This window comes from Portunus trituberculatus, chromosome 16 (assembly GCF_017591435.1).
Source record: "Portunus trituberculatus isolate SZX2019 chromosome 16, ASM1759143v1, whole genome shotgun sequence".
Classification (NCBI taxonomy): domain Eukaryota; kingdom Metazoa; phylum Arthropoda; class Malacostraca; order Decapoda; family Portunidae; genus Portunus; species Portunus trituberculatus.
The window spans coordinates 954,768-976,059 of record NC_059270.1 but is presented as its reverse complement, the minus strand read 5'-3'; the positions used below and the strand labels follow the sequence as shown (position 1 = coordinate 976,059).

General features: G+C 40.9%; 2 protein-coding genes across 3 annotated transcripts in view; one reads left to right on the top strand and one right to left on the bottom strand.

Annotated features, from left to right (window-relative positions):
- LOC123504465 (mediator of RNA polymerase II transcription subunit 12-like protein) overlaps positions 1–7,186 on the top strand; it is a 50,633-nt gene extending 43,447 nt beyond the window's left edge. Inside the window, 1 exon segment of the mRNA XM_045254989.1 lies at positions 1,941–7,186. Within this exon segment, the coding sequence (XP_045110924.1) occupies positions 1,941–2,030 (90 nt within the window). The 3' untranslated portion in view covers positions 2,031–7,186.
- Positions 6,149–20,888, bottom strand: LOC123504464 (vacuolar protein sorting-associated protein 29). 2 transcript variants are annotated; one of them, XM_045254987.1, is made up of 4 exons: positions 20,773–20,888; positions 12,780–12,971; positions 10,817–11,049; positions 6,149–8,376 (listed from the first exon to the last, which is right to left on the bottom strand). In XM_045254987.1, exons 1-4 carry the CDS (start codon positions 20,791–20,793, stop codon positions 8,256–8,258), a joined length of 567 nt encoding a protein of 188 aa, XP_045110922.1. In that variant the 5' UTR covers positions 20,794–20,888; the 3' UTR covers positions 6,149–8,255. The 2 variants fall into 2 exon arrangements, with proteins under 2 accessions (XP_045110922.1, XP_045110923.1); XM_045254988.1 differs by lacking the exon at positions 20,773–20,888 and adding an exon at positions 19,871–20,025.
- Between the last annotated feature and the right edge of the window lie 404 nt (positions 20,889–21,292).

Genomic DNA, 21,292 nt, shown 5'->3' with positions numbered 1-21,292 from the left:
ATTTAGATATCATGTGTTCAGAAGTATGGAGGACAAGATAAGAAGCTGTGCAAGAAAAAGTGTGGTCTATTCTTAAGGGTATATGATGAAAGATAGGCGAGTAAAAGTAAGCTCAGAGGTAAGGAGATAAGTGATTGCATGAAAAATAGAGATAAGTGACTACATGAAAAATTGTTGCAAGTGAGGCTTGAATGTGCAATGAAAGATAAAGATGAGGACTCCAAGCTGCAGAAATGAACAGTTGAGATGTCACCATTATGTCAAAAGATTGAAAGTGCAAATAACGACTTAGTATGTCACGTTAAGCTGAAGAAATTGAGGGTTGAGTTCTAGAAAAGGTAAAGGAGAACATTTAAGATAGCTTAGCCACAAAAAATGAGTAACAAAGATTGCACATAACTCTTCTACTCACTAGTATATATATGTAATCTTATTTATATATTGGTATGTTTGATGAGTGCAAGAACCAGTCTCTTCAGTGAAATAAAAAAGGCAAAGGAGAATAGGATTAGATCATGTAAAGGCAGGAAGAGAGGGAAACTGAGGGCCAGGCATTGGATACAGACAGTACAGGCAATCCTCACAATTACTGACACGAACCACACGCACATCCCTTTCAGTGTCGTCTCTGGGAAGCATTGGGTGGTCCGTACTGCAGCAGGTTGATACAGTATTGTATAGTAGTAACAACCAGATTATTAGTCTCCTCCACAGTATTTGGGCTCCTGCATCACAGTGGCTGCCAGTGTTTCCGTATTGGTAAACCTTCATGTTTGGTCTTGTATTTCTGTCATTAGTTCACATTAATGGGATATATGTTTATAACTTCCTTAAATGTATGTAGAAGAATATTCTCATGTGTGGATTATTTTCTTACATATGGGCATCACTGCAATGTTTTTATATAATGGATTGTACTGTATAGATATTGTATCTAGTAATTGTTTCTGGTTTATATAAAGGATCTTTTTTTATATTGCATGTTTTCCACTCAGTAGTATGCCATATAGTACATCATCTGTGGTGGTTCTGAAGCAGCTGTTCTGTCCACAAAGAAGGACAGAATCTGGGTCCCTCATGGTACCCTGAAAGGTGACGACTCCTTGATACCCACATGTGCATATGTACGTACCCTTATTGTGCTGTGTGAACAGGTGCTCCTGCCTGTAAGAGGTATCTCCATCAAGGTAAGTCATTGAACATGGAAACACTTGACTTAGAACCCATCCAGCTAACAATTGCATCGTCTGCTGACCTTGTTCAAAGGGAGTAGTGGCCTGTATACTGTATTCAGTAATATTTAACCCCTTGAGTATTGGAATGCATTTTTACCTTTGAGTTTTGGGTATAATTAGACAATTTTGTTGACATTAGAAGGGTATATGGAAGTCAGAATATTAATGGCCACAGTCTTCACTATTTTAAACCCCCACATGAGTTTCTGAAGCTATACAAAATCACCAAATGTCATGGTACTGAAGAGGTTAACTGTGAATCTATCGGTATGAATTTTTGTGGAAGTCAAAATAAGTTCATACGTATGTACTATTATGGTGCAAAGTTTGTCCCACACAGTTTTTTTTCAGACCTACTAAATATATTGTGGTCACGTGCTTCACTTGCAAGAAAGACCATACTTTGAGCTTCAAAGTTATACAGGAATGTGTGTATGCACTTAGTTTAGTTTATTGAGTATGAACAAGTGAAATGCAATGAAAGGGCAGGGAGTGAGTGTGTCTTAGTGGTAGTGTGAGAGGTGCAGTTGTGGAGTGTGTGGAGCAGGCGTGTTGGGTGAGATGGGTTGGAGGTGGTGTGAGAAAGTCACTCTCTCAAACATTTTTAAATCTCATTTTTGCACAGGAGCCTTTATGATGGTGCAAAAAGTGTTACTAAAGATTCCAACAAGGGGATCTATCTAATGACGACCCTTTCACCTGCAGGCATACCAGTGCACCCACCAGATAGCAACGAGTCAAGAGATGCTAGCTGAGATCATTAAGAGATATTATGGAATGCAGCACATGTTGTAGTGTCCCCATATCAGATATTAGTATTTTTTTTACTTGCAACATGCCTTTCTTTAATTCAAATTACTCCAATACTGAGAAGTTGTTTGACACTGAAAGAAAATAGGTTTCAGAATAGTATCGTCTAGTGATGAGCATTTTATTGTACAAGTCTTTTCTGCATAAAGAACTCGCAATCAATCATTAAAGATACATGCATACTTTTTAATGCCTAAAATTTTATTTAAAAATATATCATGATCATACATTCAAAGATAAAATGACTATCAAGAAAGGCTACAGAGAGGAAATGTAATCCAGTACTGTACAATATGGATTTTGTTGATCCTGTGTATTATAGGCAAAGAGTGTGTGTGTGTGTGTGTGTGTGTGTGTCAGGAAAATTTGCTGTATAGCAGTGAAGTAGAAAGATTTTTTTAACTTCTATCCAGTAATTTTAAAATGTGAATCAGTCTTAGATATTAAAGTTTCAAGGACATAACTGAAACAGATGATTTCCCTGCTTGAATACCAGGGACATTGGAAATATTTGTTTAATGTGGGAGAATCAAGCTTATCAGTTAATGGTTCCCTGGTTGAGTTACCGATGGCTCCCTAGGTTTTCACCAGTGATGGCTCTTCTTTCAGTGGTTACATACTAGCAAGTTCATCAGCCTCAATGCCAAGATGATTGGTTCCTGCCAGCCACCTCCAGGCAAGAGGCACTGATGGCAAAGGAAACACTCCTAGATTTATGTAAAGCTCTCAACACCACCATTAGTTGGAAGAAGCCCAATCTAGAACCCAGACAGTGCACAACTTTCCTATGAATGAAAATGTGCTCAGCAACCTTGAAAGTTTTCCTGACTTGACATATAACCTCCAACTATCTGAAGCAACAGAAACCTTCACAAGTTTTGCCCTCTGGCTTAATTGGTTAATTCTGCTTGAGCATCTTTCCTCCCTGTCACACCTTTCCAGGCTACAGTCTCCAGTGTCAGCTGTTCAGCTACTGGGACAGGACTACAGACAGGCCTCAAGTGATAATGTCTTGCCTAAAGAAGGCAGGGAGTACAAAGTTAGCCACCCTAAACACTGTTGTAAGACACTGCAGTGGCTGAAAGTGAACTCGGTTACTCTCCTTATCCAGTTCATCTGGGGAGAATGCAGTATATTGACAGGCTTCAACAAGAAAGCCTTAGTCATTTCTCTGGAATGGATGTTCCATCACCAGGTGTGTGACAATTTGTAGAAACTTTGGTGTCATCCTCCACTGGATCTGTTTGCCAACTATATGAACTCAACATTTTTCACTTTCATTTCACTGTTTCACATTCCAGTGGTAGTGGTGATGTATGCTTTTCGCCCTGGCACCATATGGAGCTCTACATCCTTCTTCCCTTCTATGTTGTCAGAAAAATTATAAACAAGTTCTACCATTCTTAGGGATCAAGCTCATCCTGGTTGTACCCTTTGGTCTCAAGAGAACGATTCTGATCCTTCAGCAATCCATGCAAACTCCCATTGTGGCAGGATCTTCTTCACCTCTGCTTCCACATTGTTCACTCAGTGCAGCTAGTGAGGTGGAGACTATCAAGCAACTCCTCTGATTTCAGGACTATTTCCAAAGAGTGTTGAAGACCTCAGTCATTAAGCATTGTAAGGCCACGCTTAATAGCTTGTTTGTACTGAAAGGCTTAACACAACAGATGACCCAGTAATGAAGAATCTAATCAAGGCCTTTGAGATTCAGGTTCCCAGGAGGGTAGTGAGGCAGAGTCCCATCTTGGAATCTTGATGTGGTTCTGAAAGCCCTGTCACTATTCCCCTTCAAACCTTTCTGAAATCTCATCCACTGTTATTGAACTGCAAAACAGGTTAGTGGAACAGGCACACATCTACAGCCTAACCATCCATACACCACCTCATTAGAAGCCTGTATACATGTGAGTATCAAAATGCTGATGTTCCCCATTACCAATCCAAGTTTCTTCCTCAGGTGCTCCCACCTTTTAACCTCTTCAGTACTAGAAAATTTCATTCACACTAGGAAGGGTCTATGAAGATCCAAAGATTACTGGCTATTCTTCACTATTTTAATCCCAACAGGAGTTTCTGAAGCTGTATAAAGTCACAAAATAGTAAGCAGAATGGATATTAAAATGCATCATAGCACTGAAGGGGTTAATGTGGGGAATCACTTTCTTATTCATATAGAGCAGGTGGTACAATAGACCATTTTTGAAGTCTAAAAGGTTTTCACACGCTTGCTTCACGTGGCCACCCCACCTTCACCTTTCCTCTGCATGTAACTGTCACTGTCAAAGGAATGAGTAATGGTGGTTGTGGTGGAGGGATTTGAGCATTCATTTTGTATAACAGGTCCACTTCACCTCCACATATTATATTAAGAGGAGATAGTTGATTTTGTCTGTGGTCAGGGAATGAGCTTTTCACTCTATCATTAAGATCTTAGTCATGTGAACCAGGCAAGTGACCAAAACTTTTGTATTGAATTGATTTTTATCTCGCTAGAATATAAACTTTGCTTACTAAAAAAAAAAAATATTGGTCACCCTTCATATTGATATACATTTTTTTATTTCAATTTTTTTTTTTTTTTTTTTTATGTAGGATAGAGCGCCAGCCAAGAGCAAAAAAAATATTACAAAAAAAGGCCCACTTGAAGAATACATATGCTATCCACTGAGCTGCCAAGAATAATCAGTATAATAATGACAATCTCAAATCAATACCCCTAAATGATAAAATGGAATTGGTAGCAGGTATTTGTGTGTGAAAAATCTATAGCCTTAATTAACAATGTGGAAGGGGATTGGTTATTTAAAGCTACCATGTATCAAGAACGTAACATGAATCGTATTACTTCCAAAGGCTTCCTGGAATCTTTTTACATGTTATATCTCACCAGACCAAGGCACCACTCACTTGTATAACTGAACTCAACAAGTGGGAAGGTAAACCATATGTATTTGTTTCAGTGCTTGGACATTATTCAAAATTTATTGTCTTTAGGTCCCATTAGATCATTTTATTTATTTATATTTTTTCGCTTTCCATAATCTAAAGGCTAATAAAACCTGTCTCCATTTATACATATTATAAAAATCCCAAGAAGGCTGGGATTTTCCTGAAGCACTGAATGGTGTACATAAAATTGTTTAAAATTGTATCATTTTTAATATTACAATATAATGTTCAACTATTTTCACTACAGGAACATGGATAACTTTGTGGGCAGATTGTGTTTGCAGAAAAGGGGAAGTGGTGGTCAGCAATCAGACAGTGACCTCAGCAACCCAAGGTCAAATCCCACTAAAAGCTGGCCGTTCCTCAATCCACTGTCAAACTGTTGAACAGTATCCAAAAGCTACAGCTCAGCCCTGTCTTCATCACCAAGAGCCACTTTAACCTGCTTGCCCTGCCACAGGGAGCTGCCCACTATCTAAGCCTCCATAAAGCAGGAGGGATGACTCCATCTAGATCAAGACTCCAAGTAGTACAAGAGTTGCAACAGAATTTCCAGCCAGTGCAGTGTGTCACCAACATTATATATATAACTGTGGATAAAAATATAAAAGATAACTACATAGATAAAAATACAAATCCAAACCTCATGTATACAAGAATTTTGTCACAAACACGACATGCAATTTGGCCATCAAATGCAATCTTGCATATTAAACTTTGACATATTAGTAAAAACTAATATTTTGGAGAATGATCCATAGTTCCAGGGGTGCAGTCACCCCGGGACACATGGCATGTATACGATGTGTGTCCGCATTCCCTACACGTCATGAAACCTGACATAAAGGGACACTAACAAGAAGCAAGGCACCCACTGCTCTACATGATGGTGATGGCATGATATGGGGCAGCAAGGCATCCAGGTCTCCTTCAGTCCTTGTGCAGACATTGTTTTAGCTGCTCATATAAAGAATAGCTGGGTTCATTTGATTGCACCAACAATTAACATAAATAAGCACAAGTTACAGATTAAAACCGATTCCAATCTTTAATTTGGATGTGTTAGAAGTTGCACCATGGCAAGATTTCCAACCCCCAGGCACACTGCCACTGACCACTGAGGAGATGGAGAGAATAAAGAAACAAGCTGAGACAAAAACAGTTGTTCAGTATATTCATACAATTTCACACATCAAGGAAAGGTTCACTGACTCGGGAAAAGTTATCTACAGCCTTGTCAGTTCAGTTACATAAATGCATTTGTGAAAATATACCCTCAGATACAAGGAAATTAATCATTGTGTGTAGTATATTATCAATACCTTGTTTTTAAAATATCAAGAAGCTTAAAACATGCACAAATAAGAGCCACTCTTTAAATATAGGTAAAAAACAGCAGCCTCTTGAGCTGAGGTCTCATCCCAAACAGAATCAAACTGTGTTATGCACTGTATCATGACTACTTCTCACTGCAATTTCCTTCTTTGTTCTTAGACAAGCTGCACCAAGTGAAACATGTTAATGCATTGTCAACAAAGGCATAACTGACATCAGCTGGATGTTCCCCATAACACAGACCATAAACTTCCGAGGAAAGACTGTTTGTTGGTCACTTTGATGTAAGTAACTATCCACACAGTCATCAAACCACTCCTTGATGTGTTGACTGGTATGGCACAAACATCATTCTATTAAACAATTCTTTATAATTATTGTAAAATCTGTTAAATTTCTATAAAGTATTTCCATATATCTGGATCCAATCTCCATATATTACTTCCCCTTTCCCATACAAAGGGGAAGCACTCTACACCATCAGTGCACACTGGCACAGTCCACTCTATACTGCATATCAGTTGTTGTAATCAACAAACAAATTCAACAGTCCAGCATAACAGAATACTGTAGCTACATGCACCAAGATCACTAACAATACTCAAACTCATAACTTAAATAGTAAAATGTTACACTAAATTGTAAAATGTTACACTATCAAAATATGGAAATGCTTAGCCATGGAATTCATGTAAATAATGACTATCTTCCATAATTCAGGACTGGGATCAGACATAATCACATTGTGTGTGTACAGGACGTACCTCATCCTTTACCTGTGTACTTAGCTATGTATACCTGTACAAAAACACCAGATCTTTTCATTCCGATAAATACAGCTTCACTGATGACTATTATTAAGTCATACATTTAATGGAAAATAATTCTGACAGCTCAAACCATGAAATCATTACTGACTGCAGTATCTTTAGCAATTTTTCCAAATTTATACTGTAATTACAGTAGAATCACGACCTCCACCCACTGAGGCTGATAACAGTGGACATCCTGCTCATTGTGTTACTTGAGGAGAACACAAAGTTTCTGAAGAAGCATTGCATTGAAGTTAAACTTGTGTAGTGCTGTGGTGAAAAGTGACTGGGGATGAAAACATGTGATCTACAAATCATTGCATCCACAACAACTGACAACAGACTGAGGAATGACAAAAGTGTTCAATTATTGCCAAATCTATACAATGTTTTGGTACTTTGTCATATTAATATAATGCAGAGGGATACAAATATCCTCAGATCTAAATAGAAGCCTGTACTGAAGGTGAAAGGACTCATGAAAATGTGTGGAAATCAGTTTTCTGAGCAACAAATGGCTAACTTATTGTCCGAGGTCAAGTTTCATATATGAATTGCAAGATTATTGTGTTTGTAAGTGCTATATATTTCTAAACTGTGTGTAAGTGTTAGAGACAATGTATATGATGTGTGTGTGTGTAAGTGTTAGAGACAATGTATATGGTGTGTGTAAGTGTTAGAGACAATGTAGTATTGTAGATTTAAGAGGTAGCCGTTTTGATAACAGTACATTTCTGGCTGAGCCTGAGAACCTAAGATCATTTTGGCAGCAGAGAGTGATTCTACTGCCTTCAAGTTTGGCAGCAGAGATAGTGATTCTACTGCCTTCAAGTACCACAACGACAAACTCTTATACAATTCAACATTGATTTTGTAAGCATACTTAAAGAAAACCCTGACATTATGCTTAAAAAAACCCTGACATTACTTCTTTAACATGTGGAATCCTCTGAACAATACGTGAAAGTGCTCTTGTAACTTTGATTTGTGAGTCAATGTACTTCAATTATATCAACATTACTTTCACATAAAATAGCAAATTACCAAAGCCTTTTAACTATAGAAGAAAATAACTGTCTCTTATTTAAACACTTACTATCATTTCACACATTTAGTTTACTTTTTTATATTCTATTCTCTCTACTTTGACTTCATCACCAATGAGCTGGTACACATAGGTCACCACAGTGGAGCTCTGGATGTCCATTAGCACAAAGGAGGGCGTGATCTCTCTGCGGAAGAAGCAAGGCAAGAGTTATGACAGCCAGCACACTTAAGTAAGGCAGGAGTAACATGACCAGCACACTAAGAACCCTTCATCATCTTCTCATCAGGAAGAGGGGAGGAGGAAGAGGAGAGAGGAGGAGGAGAGGAGGAGAGGAGGAGGAGAGAAAGAGGGAGAGAAGGAGAAGGGAGAGGAGAGGAGAGGAGAGGAGGAGGAGGAGGAGGAGGAGAAGGAGAAGGAGAGGAGAGGAAGAGGGAGAAGGAGGAGGAGAGGAAGAGGAGAAGGAGGAGGAGAGGAAGAGGAAGAGGGAGAGAAGGAGGAGGAGAGGAAGAGGAAGAGGGAGAGGAGGAAAGGAAGAGGGAGAGAGGAAGAGGGAGAGGAAGAGGGAGAGAGAGGAGGAGGAGAGAAAGAGGGAGGAGGAGGAGGGAGAGGGAGGAGGAGGGAAGAGGGAGAGGAGAAGGAGAGGAAGAGGGAGAGAGGAGGAGGAGGAGAGAAAGAGGGAGAGAGGGAGGAGGAGGGGAAGAGGGAGAGGAGAAGGAGAGGAAGAGGAGAGAAGGAGAGGAAGAGGGAGAGAGGAGGAGGAGGAGGAGAGGATGAGGAAGAGGAAGAGGAGGAGGAGGAGGAGAGGAGGAGAGGGAGAGGGGAGAGGAGAAGGAGGAGGAGAGGAAGAGAGGAGAGGAGAAGGAGGAGGAGAGGAAGAGGAGAGGAGGAGGAGAGGAAGAGGGAGAGGAGAAGGAGGAGGAGAGGAAGAGGGAGAGGAGAAGGAGGAGGAGAGGAAGAGGGAGAGGAGAAGGAGGAGGAGAGGAAGAGGGAGAGGAGAAGGAGGAGGAGAGGAAGAGGGAGAGGAGAAGGAGGAGGAGAGGAAGAGGAGAGAGAAGGAGGAGGAGAGGAAGAGGGAGAGGAGAAGGAGGAGGAGAGGAAGAGGGAGAGGAGAAGGAGGAGGAGAGGAAGAGGGAGAGGAGAAGGAGGAGGAGAGGAAGAGGGAGAGGAGAAGGAGGAGGAGAGGGAGAGAGGAGAGGAGGAGGAGGAGGAGAGGAAGAGGGAGAGGAAGAGGGAGAGGAGGAGGAGGAGAGGAGAAGGAGAGGAAGAGGGAGAGAAGGAGGAGAAGAGGAAGAGGAAGAGGAGGAGAGGAGGAGGGAGGGAGAGAGGAGGAGGGAGAGAGGAGGAGGGAGAGAAGAGGAGGAGGAGAAGAGGAGGAAGAGAAGGAGAAGAGGAGGAGGAGGAAGAGGAAGAGGGAGGAGAGAGGTGGGAGGAGGAGGAGAGAGGTGGGAGGAGGAGGAAGAGGGAGGAGAGAGGTGGGGAGGAGGAGGAGGAGGGAGGAGAGAGGTGGGAGGAGGAGGAGGAGGAGGGAGAGAGGAGAGGTGGGAGGAGGAAGAGGAAGAGGGAGAGAGGAGAGGTGGGAGGAGGAGGAGAGGAAGAGGAAGAGGGAGGAGAGAGGTGGGAGGAGGAGGAGGAGGAGGAGAGAGGAGAGGTGGGAGGAGGAGGAGGAAGAGGGAGAGAGGAGAGGTGGGAGGAGGAAGAGGGAGAGAGGAGAGGTGGGAGGAGGAGGAGGAAGAGGGAGAGAGGAGAGGTGGGAGGAGGAGGAGGAGGAGGAGGAGGAGGAGGAAGAGGGAGAGAGGAGAGGTGAGGAGGAGGAGGAGGAAGAGGGAGAGAGGAGAGGTGGGAAGGAGGAAGGAGAGGGAGAGAGGAGAGGTGGGAGGAGGAGGAGGAGGAGGAAGAGAGGAGAGAGGAGAGAGGAGGAGGAGGAGGAGGAAGAGGGAGAGGTGGGAGGAGGAGGGAGAGGAGGGAGAGGGAGAGGGAGAGAGGAGAGGTGGGAAGGGAGGAAGGAGAGGGAGAGAGGAGAGGTGGGAGGGGAGGAAGGAGAGGTGGGAGGAGAGGAGAGAGAGGAGAGGTGGGAGGAAGGAGAGGAGAGAGAGAGGAGGAGAGGAAGGAGAGGGAGAGAAGAGAGGTGGGAGGAAGGAGAGGGAGATAGGGGAGGAAGAGGTAAGAGGGGGGTTAGGAAGGAGAGGGAGGAAGAGGGGGTTAGGAAGAGGAAGATGGGGTTAGGGAGGAAGGAGTGGCAGAGGAAGAAGAGGGGGCTTAGGAAGGAGAGGGAGGAAGAGGGGGATTAGGAAGGAGTGGGAAAGGGAGAGGGAGGAGAGGAAGAGGAAGAGAGAGGAGGAGAGGAAGAAGAGGGAGGAGAGGAAGAAGAGGGGGGAGAGGAAGAAGAGGAGGGAGAGGAAGAAGAGGGGAGGAGAGGAAGAAGAGGGAGGAGAGGAAGAAGAGTGGGCTTAGGAAGGAGAGGAAGAGGGAGGAGAGGAAGACGAGGGGGTTAAGAAGGAGAGGAAGAAGAGGTAATGGGTTAGGAAGGAGAGGAAGAGGGGAAGAGGAGGGAGAGCCACACATCATAGGCACACTTCTCTTTAGTTACAGCCAAATGTCATTAAATAAAACCACTACAGACCCACCCGTCAAGTGCACTGTATGATCCCGTCACTGAGCCAGGATTGATGAAGAATCTTGACTCTGCTTCAAACGCTTCAAACTTGTGAGTGTGACCAGAGATGAGGATGTCTGCATCCAACTGCCGTGCTATGAGGGAGAGTGCTGCAGGGTCTCCCCACGGCACTACCTGGTGGCCGTGACACATGCCAATCCGAAACTGTCCCACTGTGACCACCTTCTGCTCAGGATAGCTCGTCTGAGGAGGAAAAGAGGAAATCAATAAAGGAACAGACACAAATTCACTTGTACTACTTATTGTGCCCACTTCAATGCTAACATCAAATTTTAATTAATATTCCTAAATTGACTCAAACCAGATCTATCAAACAATCCCTGAATGTCAGTAACTAATGATGCATCCAACCAACAGTGATGTTATGAGGAGGCAGAGCAAGGCAGCGACAGGGACACAATGAAGCAAAGGTCACAATATCACCAAAGTAGCAAATGGTACACACTGGAGGCCATGGCTGTCGACAGTACCATAAGTTTCGATCTATATGGTGCAGGTAAAGTATCCATCATTACTTTATGTCCAAACTGCATCATTTAAAGGTATTTAATGGTGGTTTTAAAGACACCAAGTAACATACAAACACCGAGTAGTTTTAGATACAGAAAGCAGTATTATCCACCCACCACACTCCTCCCCACATCCTGGCTGTCTGGCAAACCACTCTTCCTGTTTCTATTAGTCATATTCCACTGCCCTATTGGTTACTGTCATCCTACGCTGTTCGCAACACAATGGTAGTGCCAGGCAGTGGACTGGGCACAAACAATGGGCATAGTCAGTCATTCCAGCCAGCCAAACAAGCTACAGCAGTCTTAGGCATCAAGACTGAAAAACTTGAAGCCTCACAAGCTGTCTACAAAACTAATGAGTTAAATGTTCCATCATGTGTCAGTGTGTCAGGTGATGGTGTGACACTTTTCAGTCACAGCAGAGGCCTAAACCAGATGTCAAGGAAAGACACAATCCAAACCATCCTAGCTGAGTTGTTTACACACAAGCCAAATCCCAATACAAGCTGGTCTGCACCACACCACACTACACCAGTAAACAGTTACCACTCCATCGTAAGTCTTCTATACTCTCAATGGGCAAATATTGAGCAGAATTAACTAGTCCACATGTATTACAATTGTCAAAGCAGACTGGTCACCACTAAGCAAACATGAGTCCCCACTGTATCCCAGCAGATCCTGGCACTGTTTGCAGGATGTATTATGGCTGGCCTCTGGTGTGACTGCTGCTTTACATGGAGTACAGGGACAATCTAATGAGTTACAGGACAAGGTGGAAAGGCTGAATGTAGACAAACTTCCAGCAAGAAAGAATGGCAGATATTGATACATGTAAATGGAAATACTTGACCATGCAAGGAAGAAGCACATAAGCATGTTTTTGTAGGAGAATAGTAAGGGCTGTGGTTGGTATGGAAATCTCAATTTCTGAAGGGTCCATTTTACTCTGGTCAGAACCAAAATCATTTTCTGGTAAAACAGAATTTACCCCCTCAACCAAAATCATTCATTCAATCCTGCTGTAACAATTCTTATCAACACAGTGAAGGAATGAGTTTCTGTTACATCACTATGCTGCCTGTTACATCACTAGCTAGACCTTCCACACAGCTGCTCTTTATAGTCACTTCACATGAGGAATAATGCCTTTAAAACAACAACACTGATCACAAAACTTAAATCTTTTACCCATGCTGATTTTTTGCACATTCATAATTTCACGTCTACATTTTCTATTAGTGTTCAAGTAATCCCAAATAGAAACAAATGAATTTTAATAAAAAGAATATGCAGACAAGAGATGAAACTACAGTTGACTCTAACACCTTTGTAAATCACAGCAACTCACAACACAGTAATAATAACTAAGAAAATTTTCCTTTTACCACACAGACTCACCTCATCAAAGTCGCCACGCACAACATGGACATCGGCAGCCAAGGTCTTGAGGTAGTCATAGCTCTCCTTGGTGCACAGGTTGCCAGTGCACAGAATGTGTTGGATACGTCCCGGCACCAGCAGCTTCTTGAATTTTGCCGGCAGTGAACTGACCCGGTGGGGAATGTGGAGATCTCCAAGCACAAGGACCAACTGTGGAGAGAATCGTTTGTCATCAGTGTATGCGTTCAGTGACTATCATTGGCTCATTGCAAATATATGAGCAAGATGAACACTAAGTCAGGCACCAAGTTACATAAAGGTGTGAAAATTATATACTGAAGTGAAAACATCCAAAATTACTCCATTTGTAATAGCAGGTGTGAAAATTATATACTGAAGTGAAAACATCCAAAATTACTCCATTTGTAATAGCAATAAACATTCTCATTTGATGATGTTCAATTTATTCCACAGCTTACAATCTTTCACTCCCATTTGTCCTCACAATAAACAAGCACTCTTGCAAACTGTACAACTCTTATACAATCTCGGACACAACACAGGTGTCTTCATCATGTCACACTAAAATGACTTCTCTTCACAATCACTGTTCTAACAAAAGAACAAAAAAATGTCCAGCGATAAATAAATTTCCTGCAACAACTAAAGGTAGATCGAGCTGGGCAAGGGAGTAATGTTTGTGATGGACAAATTGGAAAAATTAGAAAACTGTCTTTACTGTAAAAGAGATGTGAAGGGTTGAAGAAGTAACATCCATTCAGTTACTTCTTGTAGCTTACGGTTCACAAAAACATATCTATTGTCAATACTATGTAGTAGTAAAACACTGTACTTTTGTAAGCTGAGGCCGATCAGCAATTTCATCAATGTGTTGAGGACATTCACTGACGGTAATGGCCATGTGTGATCAGAGTAAAATTCCGTATGGGTGGGTTATCTGAGGTCACTTCTAACCCTTAGCCGGCGGTGGAACTATATATAGACGGTCCTGATTGTATCAAAAATTTGCGGGGTGACTATATATAGACTCGTCTCCAAAATTTATCCCTTGTATTTCTAAGCATCGACTATATATAGACGGCCACGTGTGAGTGCCCCCGAGCCACAAAAATGATAACTGGCAAGTCAATAGTGGCCTTGGTGTACGTGACTTTTCACACTCATACCACACTCTGTTCCCAGCTTTCAGGCAGGGTGGAGTGCTCCTGTCTGCCTGTCATTCCACCAATATAGTATTATTTCTTGGACATATTTGGGAATTTTAGGCAAAACCATGCTTCCTACAAGGAGGAGAATCACTGATGAGGATTTACAGCTGATTCTAGCGCATGATTTAGATGATGAGTTAGTAAGAGAGGAAACCATCACATAACTGAAAAGCAAAAACAAAAACAAAAAAATTGGGAGGGTGGAGGGAAACCACATCCAGGTCACAAGTCCTGGACACATTTTTTAATGTGGGTGTGAGTGACTCCATTATTCTAGTAAACATATAAAGAAATTTCACTTTAAAGCCTAAAGTTTGATTTGAGAAACTTGTAAACACGGCGCGAAATTGCGGTAGAGTCTATATAAAGATGCTGTCAAAACGTAACAAAATGCGGTGTAACTAAATTTATGCTGCACACCAGTAGGCGGCAGAAGCTATATATAGACGATTCACATTTTAGGAGACAGCCAACGTCCACTGCCGCCGGCTAGGGGTTAAACCAGTGACAATATATATTACAACCCCTCGATCAGAACGGAATTTTCTATTTCTTTGTTTCACATAATTTTAGTGATGTATCAAGATTTCATAAACACTGTACAGGCTCAGTCCTTTTCCCCAAGATTGAATAAAAATAACCTCACCATGCACTCTTGACCTTTACTGACACCCTGAAGACCTGAACCCTGAACAGATGCAGCATTTACCTGACAAACAGTAAGTATCAAAAAAATATTTAGATTAAAGTGTGAAAATAAGTACATAAAACTGCAATTCTATTAGGAAAGTTCTACCACAACACAGCAGCAGGCACCACCTCCAGTCAGCCACTGCATGAAGGAAAAGCACACAAAAGGCCACTACAGAAGGGCAAGCCTGTTGATCAAACTATACAGCAAAACTCAAAACCATTAGACTAATTTCAATAAGCAAAGTTGTAAAGAAACATAAAAAGCTAGAAATAAACATGAGCAAATCAAAATTTCTAAGTGAGAATCATAGAGAGGAAAGAAATAAAAATATTTTCTTCATTCAGTGAGGCAGCACATGATGAGTAAGCTGGGATATGCTACAGGTGGGTAGAAAGTTGCACTACATGACAGAATCAAAGGTTTTCAAACAGGTGTACTCATATTGTGCTTGCTTGTGAAGGAAATCAACAAAAGGTCCAGAGTACAGGTGAAAGTCAGGCATGAGTTTATGATGTCCCCTTGGCAGTTCAGTTTGTTTGGGACAGACTTGTAAGGGAAGTCAAAGGCTAGCGAGCTAATGTAGAAGTGGAAATAAACAGAGAAAAAGAGTGAAAATCAATGTTATATCATTACTAATTAGCTGCCAATATAAAACTAATTCCCAAAAAACTGGAAATAAATATAAAGAAAAGTGGTTTGCCTGAGGAAGATTTAACCAAAACATAGTGACTGATTTTGCAGATCCAAACATAAATGTGTACAAATGATGGCCCAAGCAGTGTACAATGTGAGTATGTGTGGCTGAAAGAGCAATCAACAGAGATGTACGAGTGTATGTATCATACCTCCATCCTATGCAAGCATGGAGAGGGAGAGAGAAGAAAAAGAAAACTTTACAGGGGAAGTGGCAGGATCACTTAATAAGAAGAGGGACAGTGTGTATCAAAATAAAAACTGTAACTCTGACTTGGCACAACACTGTAGGTCCAAGCTACAACATGCAGCTGTAATGGTGGGACAATAACCTGAGTTTTGAGAGTCGCCTAAGAACAATCATGGAACCCATACTAGGCCACTCGCCACTATGTATCTACCTATCTGTTGCCTGCCAAGGATGGCTCCTATCAAATAAACACAGCCGCAAAACAAACACTGCACAAGTCAAGTGTGGACACAGAATGAGCCACAGACCATTGTGTGAGCAGTAACAGTACTGTAGTAATGTGAAAGACACCACTGGAGAGAACAAGGGAGGTGGTAAGTGTAAAGAAGTGTACAGTAGATTATATAGTGTCGACTGGGGTAATTTGGACCAGGTTTTGACAAACTTTGATACTGTTCCCACATTTGTTAAGATACACTTACAAAAATTTTATGAAAACATAAGCAAGTTATTGCCTTTAAATCACTAACAAAAAAAAAATCATTCATAGCAGATTCTTCAGCTTTGAAGTAATAAGTGTGGTTCACAGTTATCAAAAAAATGGGGTAATGTGAACCCCCACCAGGGTAAACTGAACCACCCATGGGGTAATTTGAACCACCCTTTATAAATGAAAAAAATATAAATATATATATATATATATATATATATATATATATATATATATATATATATATATATATATATATATATATATATATATATATATATAAATGGATATAATTCCTCAAAAAATAAAAGTTTTATTTCATTAACATTGAGCCTTTCACATTCAAAATAACAAAATCAATGGCAAGAAACAGTGTAGAACAAAAAACTGTTACTCATAGACTACATAGCCTACTCATTTACTTGGCTACTTTAGCCAATGTTTTGGTGTAACACTTGAAGTTATTGTATTCAGTAAGAAGATTATTTATTCTGAATGTGAAAGGTACTTTTATAAGGTCCCTATGAAGTGATACATAAGCATATAATAAGCAGATTATATGCATATATATTACTAATGGGCACTCTAGCAGACGAAAGAGGATCAGCTGAGTAAAAACAGGGTATAGGCTCAGGGTGTCAAAAGACTGGTCACGTTAATTTTCCTTCCCACTCTGCAGGCTAGCGAGCAACAGGGAGCTGATTTTTTGTATAAAAATACTGCTCATTGGTTTCCACATTCATTTTTCTATAGATTATTGAGCTCGCTATCGCTCGCTAGCCTGTAGAGAGAGTGTGAGCGGACAATTCCTAGCTTTTTGAAGTCCTTTATAGGCTTATAGTCTTCATTAAAAATTTCCCTAAATTACCCTAATTATCCTAATAATCATTATTGGTATATAATGAGTCTAAGCAATCCCCTTTATAAGCCAAAGATGGCACAGGGCAAAATATTAATGCATATTCTCAAAATATAAACAATTGCGCACTAAAAACTACCGGTTCGATTTCCCTCGGCCGCATTTTCCTTACCGGGGTAAATTAAACCAAAATGTGAGAAAACGAAGCTAAATAAAGTATTGCTGGTGAAAACATTTTAAAGTAGAGGTAAAACACTCTATATTTATCAATTTGGAAGAGAATAGTTAGCCGCGTCTGACCGCCACAACAAAGTTCGCCAAAACCACTGATTTGGTAAACAAACTTTACCGCACTTTTTTTTTTGGCTACGATTCAGTGCTTTCAGTCATATAATTGTAATTTCTTTCCTGTATCGATTTTTTTTTATCAAACCTGCACAAGAAATGTGAAAATAGTTACTTTCTATCGTGAAATGCTCAAAACTTCAAAAAGAAATTTATATATGAATTTATTGTAAATAAGAATGAGGCAGTCCGAATTGTACCGGTTCGTTGGACAGTCCAATTTTCCCCAGTCGACACTATGTATATAAAAGTTTGAGTCTAGTACTATATCAAACTACAAAGGACTGAGCACCATTGCAATGGGGATGGCAACATGCACCACCAGTTGATGATTGGGTAGTATCATAAGCAAGGTTACCAATAAAAAAACTCACCTCAGAATACCAAAAAAACAGCTTAAATGTTTTTTATAATTTGCATATAAAAATCTAGCTTTTTTATTATTTTGATAAATAAGATCTATATATGTACAAAAAGATCCCTACTTGATGAATGAAGCAGTTTTCCTAATTCCTGCAACAAGAGCAGCACCTGTCACAAATAAAAAATAAATAAAACACAAAGCAATGAGACCTAAAAAGAAAAAAACTAACAAAAAAAAAAAAAAATAGTGGGTTTGTTTGTTTTTAAATCCATTTTTTCCAAGCCTGTTTATAAGGAGAATAAAGTTAAGAGAGTGTGAACAAGGGAAGCGGTGAGTAACAGCATTGCAGTACCAAGAAATGAGATGTATGTATATCTAATAGTAAGAGGAGAAACCTATGCTAGCTATGCCTATTAATGTAGTAGGAACATGCTTTCACTGTACGATTAAGTGCTTACCTGTAGTAACTAGATGAAAGGTCAGTACATTTTTCTTTATATATGAAAATTTATTTCATATTGCAAAAAAAAAAAAAAAAAAAGGAATAAATATTTTTGCCTCACTGTCCCACCACCTACACACAGGCTGGGTATGAAACATGAGGGTGGACAAGGATCATCCATCAAAGTGTTCATCTTCCTACCACGAATCCACCTCAGGAGATTTCCTTGTACACAAAACTAGACCATCTGGTGGAAAATAACCTCTCTGATAGCAACATCACAACCACACCTTAGATTAAGAAGTGTGACAACACTGTTGGGTGAGAGGAGGGCTTACAGCTCCATCAGGCAATGATGTGTTCCTCTCTTGCAGGAAGCCATACAAACAGGGAGATAACTTGTCCCGTGGATAGAACATGAGGTGGGTGAGTAATTCACACTCTAGCACTCTGCAGAAGTAGGCGAGTGATATTGGCCTGAACACAATTGTCTGTGCCAGCTTTTGGGATGGGCACAACGGTACTGGAGGTCCAGGGATGTGGCATGCACCCTCTACTGAAGCAAGGATTGCAAAGCTACAGCAAGGGATTAGCAGGGGCTTTGAAAAGGAGGCAAATGACTGGGTAAATAATGCCACCATCCCCAGGATCTGTTACCGTACACCTGGTGAGTGCACAACACAGTCCATCCTCTGTAGTGAGCATGTCACCATCTTTATCGACACAGAGTAATCATGAGATACAGAACAAGGATGTCCTTGTCAGTGGAGAGAGTATACAGAATGTTGGCAGAGAACTCTGCCTCCTTACACCACCACCACCACCACCACCTCTTCCTCATGAACTAAGCTGCAACCTGAGTATGCCGCCCTCCTCAGCCACCTCAACCCTTACACTGCCCCTGCCAACCCACCAAGCTTATAGAGCTTTTCATTCTAAGTAACTTGAACCCATATACATCGTGTCTACTCAACTAGGTGACATTAGGTGAAAATTACGGATAGGTTAGTTTTGGTTAAATATACAAGTTTCAATAGGTTGGCTTGGGCAGCAGTGGCAGCAAGTACTCTCCACAGCAGTAACAGTCAAAATTTTGGACTGTTACTTTTGTGGAACTTTGTGATAAGAAAACTACTTCCTTCAGGCACATTTTGATCTGTTTATTATTAATCATTTTATCGTTTTCACTGCAGTACAGTACTTTCTGATGGGATAAACTGTACATTTGGGAGAAAGGAGGAATATAAAAATAGAAACTACTGATTTGCTATGGAAATAAAGTGCTAGAAAAAAGTAGTTTCATCATGAGAGAGAGAGAGAGAGAGAGAGAGAGAGAGAGAGAGAGAGAGAGAGAGAGAGAGAGAGAGAGAGAGAGAGAGAGAGATGAAAAATTCTACATCCTTACTAGACTTTAAAGAAGCTCCTAATAAGCTCACGGCCAACCTGTCAGAAGGAAACAGTCTATGGAGTGTGGAAAAAGAGAGAGAGGCAGCGAAAGAAGCTAGACAGAATAAAATAGAGAATAAAAGACCAGAAACACCAGGAGAGCACCAATAGAAAGACCAAACTTCCTGACCTGACCTCACTGGCCCTGTCTGAACCTGGCTCGCTACGCCCCTGTGAGGAGGTGCTGAGCTGACACTTGGCGGAACATCTGACCCGGACACACCTTCCTCGCAGCCCCGCACTTCACACCTCTGGGATTCTCACGTGTGTTCATCCTTACCTTACCGTGCCAGTAACTAAAGAGAGATGAGTTATGAAGGTTACGATGGTCTCACACAATAAGGCATGATCACCTACCATAATGAGGGACGGACCCGCCTCCTGCTGCTGCTGATAGGGACCAATAACAAATGTGACGGCTGGGCTACTTCACTCTTTGGTACGGGAGGCAACCAAGTGAACGAACATTCTCTAATATCCTTGCTTCAGAACTACTTAATTTCAGTCCCTACTTATATTATATTCATCAAAAGATTCTCACTATTATTAACCTATGAACCACTATTTTGTTAACTGTTTCAATAGATTAACGGAGAAAACGATATGGCAATTGCACGAACGAGGCCTGACACCAGCAACATTTTAATTACCTTGTTTCACAACTGCTCCATTTCATTCCCTATTTATATTATATTTATCAAAAGATTCTCATTGTTATCAACCTATGAACAAGCATTTGTCAACTATTCCAATATATTAACGGAGAATAGATGAATGGAGATATGGCAACCTTCATAAACGAGACCTGACACCAACAACATTTCAATATCCTTGCTTCAGAAGTGCTCATTTCAGTCCATATTCACATTATATCTATCAAAAGACTATCACTGTTTTTAACCTATGAGCCAGCATTTGTCAACTGTTCCAATAGATTAACAGAAAATTAATGAATGTAAATATGACAAGCAACTTCATAAACGAGACCTGACACCAGCAACATTTCAATATCCTTGCTCAGAACTGCTCATTTCAGTCCCTATTTACATTATATCTATTATCTATCACTGTTACTAACCTATGAACCAGCGTTTGTTAGTTGTCAATAGATTAACGGAGAAAATGAAATGGCAACTACAAGAACGAAGGGAGGTGTAGTCACTAATCATATGCGTAACACCAGTAGGTATCAACGTATCAAAGTGTCAGCTACCCACTTACAATCTACTAGACTCCACAAAAACACACAGGCAACTCACCTTAAGACCGGTTGTTTCCATTTAAGAAGGATAAACAACGAATTATATTCACTAACAGGTAGTAGTGGTGGTATAAGTTACGTGAAGGCAGGTGAACGTAAGTACAATAGCAGAGGTAACAAAAATGATAGTCTAAAGTGATAAAGCTGTAACAATAGAGTCTGTTCTCGTTTGTCAGGTGACTGTGGGTTTTCCCTCCGGAATATCTTAACCGCTGGAGCATATAAGTGATTACCTTCTGGCAGACTTCCTGTATATTTTCAAAGTCTGGATTCTGGGTAGCCTATATTCTGAAACGCTTTGCCCTCTCAGTCTCTCACAATTACTGCTTACCAAAGGCTCTAGTTGAAGATACTCATGCTTTTAAGGGTATCTTTATGGTTCTGGTGATGAATTAATAAGATTTCTAGTTTATCATAAGGAGGAAATGTCTTCAAAACCCGGCTAGTCGTCTTTGTGGCCTTGAAAAATTAATTGTGGTGAGGGTGCGAGGCATTTCTGAATGTGGTCTACTCTGAGT